The 6912-nt window shown below is 33.1% G+C and overlaps 1 protein-coding gene across 1 annotated transcript; it reads right to left on the bottom strand.

Annotated features, from left to right (window-relative positions):
• Positions 1–2786: 2786 nt before the first annotated feature.
• On the bottom strand, positions 2787–6397 carry LOC140824686 (WAT1-related protein At5g64700-like). The gene is made up of 7 exons (XM_073186233.1): positions 6055–6397; positions 5888–5953; positions 5097–5213; positions 4265–4496; positions 3958–4116; positions 3674–3825; positions 2787–3085 (listed from the first exon to the last, which is right to left on the bottom strand). Exons 1-7 carry the CDS (start codon positions 6243–6245, stop codon positions 2926–2928), a joined length of 1077 nt encoding a protein of 358 aa, XP_073042334.1. The 5' UTR covers positions 6246–6397; the 3' UTR covers positions 2787–2925.
• Between the last annotated feature and the right edge of the window lie 515 nt (positions 6398–6912).

Genomic DNA, 6912 nt, shown 5'->3' with positions numbered 1-6912 from the left:
CTCGAGAATTCAAAGAGAATCGTCCAGGGTTTGCCTCCGGTTCATCCTATGCATATGATTTTGATAGTGAAAAACTTATTGAAGCAGAGTCCTCTGCTGAAGACTTTGAACTAGCCGAAGAAGAATCTGATGATGCTGCGGATGTTCCGCTGGTGTTGGCAACACCATGGACGACACCATCATTGAAGATTATGATCTATCTACTGCCTTCTCCAACGCCTTCTACTCTAAGGATGTCATGGCCAGATGGCATTTGTATGCTCACCGAGAATTCATTGAAGATGGGAACCTATAAAAGGCAAAATTTGATCTCCTTCCTCACAACTCGAGGATTGCTCACAACGATGACTTGTGTCATGCCCTATCCAAAGAGGCCCTCGCACGAATTTTACTGCAACCTCACTGCTGATGTAGGAGATGTAAATTCTGTCCGATACGGGCGGATGTTTGCGCGAGATGGTATTTACAAGTTCTCCCTCGAGATTATTAACGAATACTACCGGACTTCGTCTGTTGTAGAGGACCTTCCTCGTGCTGATATTGATGATATCACTGGTGCACTAACTGGTGGTATCATCACCAAATTTCCGGTTTGACCCCAACGATTGACTGCTGCAAATCTGCCATCTTTCTATTCTGTACTGCACAAAACAACCATTAGAAATTGGACTCCCTCTTCCAACACCACGGTTGTAACTAGGGTGCAAGCTTTTGTTCTGTTTGATATTGGTGCGGGTCGCCCCTTCGACTTTGGTCAGTTGGTGTTTAGAATTATCCTTCAATTTGTTGAAGGAGGACTGAAGTCAACTCGACTCATGTTCCCTTCTCTCATCTATGGAATCCTAGTCACACTGTTTTATCAAGGAATATGATCACAATTAATGAACGTCGGGGAGTCTCTGAAAATTGCCACGACGTATTTTAAGGGAAATCATAAATTAGACATTCATTGGTCTGAAGCTGGTGTTGCCGCTGATGCTGGCAACATCGCCTCCTCTTCCACTACAACACAGCAGGGTAACCTTCTTGTGTCTCCTTCTATTTTGCAGGCACAAATCGACTTTGGATTGAAGCAAATTCAGAATTCTAAGGAGTTGATTGCGCACTATGAAGATCAGATAGATGAATACAGATTGCTCCTGGAAGTTGCAGTCCATTCTGGACATAAAGGGGGAGAAACAAAAACAACATGTGCAACAACAGCGGATGTTGATGCTGATGCTGATAAAGATAAATTTGATGATGAGGATACAGAAGCTGTAGAGGACCCTGAGGAAACTGATGGACAAGCCTGATTTGTTTCTTCTTTTGTTTTGGTCTTGTTGCTTTAATTTGTCACTCTGTTAAGTCTGAGTTGTTTCTTGGGTTTGAGGTGGTATAAAACTCTCTTTTGTTTCTATGTTTTGCACTGTGTTTTGCATTCGTGTTGACAACACTATCAACAACACCTATCTCATAAATTGTGCTAACTTTTTTAACTTAGGGGGACATACTCATTTATTCAGGGGAAGATATTCTTTTGCTCAGGAGGAGCTAAAGTGAATGTGAAGATGATCATTTGTGTCGTTTTTTGGATGTTGTAACCAGAAATGCGAAAAAAAAGGAGATTGAAAAGAATATTATCTTATGTTGTCCTTTTATATAATTCTAAGATTTTGCAATTCTGGACTAATTTGACTTGATCTAGTAATTAGATTTATTCCTAGATAATTTAATCTTGGCATTTATCCTATATGATTTGTTTTCGATATTTATTCCTAAGATATAATATCTTAGATTTGAATGGAGTTTTATTCCTAATAAATCTTGCTTCTATGTTTGTAGGATTTGGTTTATGGAAAGATAATTAAGGTCAAAATATGGAGATCTATATATGCGAAATATGGAGAGAAGAACGGAGAAGGACTTCTACGTAGCTGCTTGAGTTTTTTTTTTAACATACCCGGCGTTTAGAGTTGAAGATAATTTTCATGTTGAAGAAGTTGAGTGATTGATTCACTTTTATGTCGTGTTGCTAATTGGTGTTGAAAACACTAGAAGAACAACACTGACGCAAAATGTTGATCGAAGAGTATTTTTCCATTTTGTTTAAGCAGCTTCGGTTTATGCATCTCATGAATGAAGTCTAATGTTAAACAAACCATAAATATAATAAAAAGTGCCTGCAGGGGCAGATCCAAGGGCCAGAATATTTTTGGAACATCTAGTATGAGTTATTTTTGTTAAAGTACAAGTAACTACAAAATATTTTTCCTACAAATCATTTTTAATTTCCTTTTTCCATCGATAGATTTGATGAGAAATGAGATATTTGGTCGCAATGAAGCAAATTATCATCAACTTTATAATTATGTGTGTGTATGTGTCTATATATATATATATATATATATATATATATATATATATATATATATATATATATATATATATCTTCAAATTTCTTCAAATTTTAATTGAAAATGTTAAATATATAAAGTCATCTTATTAACGAAAAAAATTTGTTGCTCATCTAACTTTTTAAAATTAAATGTTTTATGCTCATGTTATATAAATTTAGGAGTGAAAAATTATTTAAAAAATATATTATTTTGCTACCCCGTCTATTCCAAGTCCGGGGCAGCATGACTCAATTTTTTTTTTTTTAAATTTTTATTATTTTCATAATAATTTAATAAATCTTAAGAAACCATACTATTTTGATCGAGCTTTTCAAAAATATTATAATATAATAAAAAAAAATTCCATATTTGTGAAGAATTTTAATCTTGATTTTATAATAATATCTGTTGTTTCACTAGTCTACATCATTCACCTACATATATACCGCAACGAATAAGACGAACGATGCCTACATCATCGATGAAGGGGCTAATATTGCAAAACAGTTGATAACAAAAAAACTACAGATTCTGAATCGCATTGTTATTAAATCTTCGAATCTCTTGCAGCGCAGTTGTCGGGAGAGACGACGGGCATAATTGTGGTGGAGGGTTGGTGTATTTCCAATGGCACTGGCTTGACGTCGACGTGCTTTCCCCATAAGAAAATATACAACCCCACAATTATCACAGCCATACCTATCAATCTGTAATTCCGATGTTCTTTTAGTTCAATTTATTTTTAAGAAAATATCAAAAAAATGCGAAGAATATTTAGCCTCGTAAGTTGGTGTGTTTGGATTTTAAGCATGTAATTTGTCAAAGTTTGGTTTTTATTCAATAACTTGGATTTGTTTTTGATTTGGTCTCTTTTTTTTCTTGAAACCAGTCGTTCTAATTAATATTGCTTATTTGACACTGATGCTCTCTTACATGGGTCATGTTGTGATAATAAAACATATATCACACATATTAAAATTTACATAAGCAAAAATAAATGAAAACAACAATATTTTTCCTCCTATTTTGAAATACCAGGTATCGTTTTGCTTTATTTTTCTTTTAATTTTTGTTTAGATAAACTTGAATATGTGTGATATGAGTTTTATATGCGTCATATGAGTCACGTAGAAAAGAATCAATATCAGATAAATAATATTCGAGACCAAAACCAACAAAAAAAATCCAACTTACTGGATCAAAACAAAATTTTAACAAATTACAAGACTGAAATCTAAAATAACTCAAATTTCGCGACTGAATTGCAATTTGGTCATAATGCGAAGAAATTTTACCTTCCGAGGGAGATTTCTTCACCTAGCCATAGTGCTTCAATGAATGCTACTAAAATTAAAGAAATTGGATTGAAAATGGAGGGATAAGTGGGGCCTTTTCGGCTAATTGCCCATGATATTAAACAAAATGTTGCACCCGTCGCCAGTGCTCCCTGCAAGTAACATTATTATTATATATTTTCAATCAAATTATTAAAACAATATATATTTAGTTTTTTATATATATAAAAATATCATAATATATATATATATATATATATATATGTATGTATATCACAGCTGACCGAGTAACATATAGTAATCAACTGCAGATTCCACCCCAATTTCCAGGTGTTGGGTTCTCTGTCCATGCATAGACCTATAAGCGTTGTTTGGAGCGATGCGATTACGCATACCAGAAACGTCGCCCAATATTTGTACGGAAATACTTTGAATAATTTCACCTGCTGTATTTCAAAAATTTCTTTTTTTCAAAAAAAAAAAAAACTGTGGGAAACAAATATTAATGTATTTAATTAAATATAAAGTTTAATTTCCATTATAATTTATTTAGTAAGAAAATATTGAAGTAATAAATATATATAAGTATACCTGTAGGATATACCAAATCCCAGCACTGAAGCAACTTGCTACAAGAAACATTGTCCCCCTACTCCAATTTTGATTGGATTTATCAATATTTGGTAGATTTTGATGATAAAAACCACTTAGATGAAACGTCTTCCCTTTGTAAAGAGCAATTGTTAATGCTCCTCCAAGGCATAGCATGGCTCCAAATATTTTCAACTTACCAGACACTGTGTGAACCCTCAATTTCTCCGCTCTTCATCAATATAATAAGAAATCAAATCCCCCAAAAAATTTAAAAAAAAAATCATCAATATATCTCCAAGGAAATGAAAAAATTTGTAATTTAGCTGACCTAAAAAAGTCCCCGATTGTGTTTCGAAAATTGTTTAAAACTCGTACTGAACAAATTTATTTTATGATTGTGATTTGATCTGAGTAATGGATTTCAAATGATAACTATACTAGGTGTATGTAAAATCCACCACAGTTGTTTCTGAAATTGTTTAACTGTTCTTTTTAATATGAAATTGTTTAACGTGATATAGAGTCAATCTCCAAACAAGTCAACAAATTTGAAATTCATCAACCCAAGAGCACGTGCTTCAATTGATGTATTTGAGAGATTGGTTTCAAATTCTATGACTGGCTCAGATGAACGAAATTCAAATGAATCTCACTTCATATCAAGTTATGCAATTTCAGTATTAATGTCAGTGGATTTTAATACACCTAAGACGACTGTCGATTGAACCTAACGATATATGGGTGTTTGTAATTGGACCTCAACATTTAGTAAATTTTTTTTAAAAAAAATACAATAATAAAAAAGGATAAATAAGTAAAGAATATATACCTTAGTATGACCGATAAAATAAAAGTAATAACAGGAACAAGGTTAAGGAAGTTGGTAGCATATGTGGCTGTGGTGTCCCTCATACCATAATAGAAAAGTCCCATGGCCATTGAGATCCTGCATGCATGATTTATACACACAACAAAGGATTAATTTTCTATAACTGTATACTATCGGTTAAATCGATGCTACCAATGTGGGTATTGCCCACATCCATTAATATTTTGCCACGTGTCAATGATTTTTATTTTAAAATTTGACCAACATCTCAATTATGGTTTTGTTGGCTAGTTCCTCTATCTCAATCATGAATTCATGATTGAGATAATTTCAAAAATTTCACGTCTTCTCTCTCGGAGTTCACTATTATTTTTTCTCTAAATTATATATGTTTTCTCCTATATCACAAGAAAAATAAAAGAAAATTAAAAAGTTTACACTAAAAAAGTAATATAATTAACAGAAATTTTAAAAAAAAAAACGATGGTTGAGATAGAAGAAATAGCCAACAAAACCATGGTTGAGAGAGTTGTCAAATTTAAAAATAAAACATCATTGATACGTGACAAAATATTAATAGATGTGGGCAGTACCCACATTGATAGCATCGACTTAACCCATAAGTATATTAACTGGTTCTTGGAAAATGCGCAATAATTTTTTGAATGGATTAAGTAGATGATAAAGTAGAAAGTTTGCAAGTGTGATTACTTATAAAATAATGATTCCCACAAACTTTAACAGTGAACAACCTGAGAATGAATAAAAGAGAGAGCATGCATGATCCTTACCCTGTCAATGCCACCATGAAAAGCCAGAAGAAAGCTGAAAAATTTAGCTTATTCAAGACTCCTCCTCTGCAGAAGATTATAGAAAATTTAATTCAAATATTTATTTAATATTCATATTATTTGATTTAAAATGAATTAATTAATTGATCATAGAAATGAAATGAAACCTTTCCCAACGTAGAGCAAAAGGCAAGACACAGAAGGAAGCCAGAACATGACGATAAGCCATTAGAGCAAAAACAAAGGTACCCTCACTGAGTATCACTCTGCAAAGAAGCTGGAGACCGGCTGCGATCACCTGTACCGCCACCATCCCGAGCGGTATTCTCGCCGCCATAATCCATTTCTTCATCTCCATAATATGTGAAAAATGTACATAAAACTTTCATTTATATAATGTATGCCTTTTTAATTTTTGAGATTTATAATTAATGAAAAGCACACAATCTTGACTTTCTTTTTTATAATTAAGGAGAAGGTCAAAAGAAGATGGAAGATGCATGCCCACTGGATGTAAGGGGAGAAATGACTTGATTTCAGGATGAAATAAAGAAATGTTTTGCATTCATTGTTCATGTTTGGAAGCAATCTTAATCGAAACCACCCCATGATGTTATGTATAAAAACAAACTAATTGGTATGTGCGACGTATGGATTTTGAGAGTTGGCGATTTATATTGTATTATTTTCATCGAGGTTCAAAACTTGTCTTTGTTATGAGAATGATCGAGTCTTCGTTTCTGGACTGTTGTACGGTTTAGTTTAGAAGATTTTTGAGTTGCACGTTGCACCGTTATTATTAGTTACTACTTCTGGTAAAACGACAAGCGCTTGGTCTTATAATTGATATAATAGTCAAGGTTGTGGGTTTGATTCTCATAGATTGTGAGAAGTACAATTATTATAAAAGGGTTATTGGGAGTGTAATAATTGTCCTTCTTAGGAGAATGATTGAAGTACTGTGGTGCTTGGACTGTTGTACGATTTAAAATATTGAGTTGCAATGTCTATGTATAATTTTTCGT

The sequence above is a fragment of the Primulina eburnea genome, chromosome 2 (genome assembly GCF_022965805.1).
Source record: "Primulina eburnea isolate SZY01 chromosome 2, ASM2296580v1, whole genome shotgun sequence".
Classification (NCBI taxonomy): domain Eukaryota; kingdom Viridiplantae; phylum Streptophyta; class Magnoliopsida; order Lamiales; family Gesneriaceae; genus Primulina; species Primulina eburnea.
This window is presented reverse-complemented; position numbering and strand designations above follow the sequence as displayed.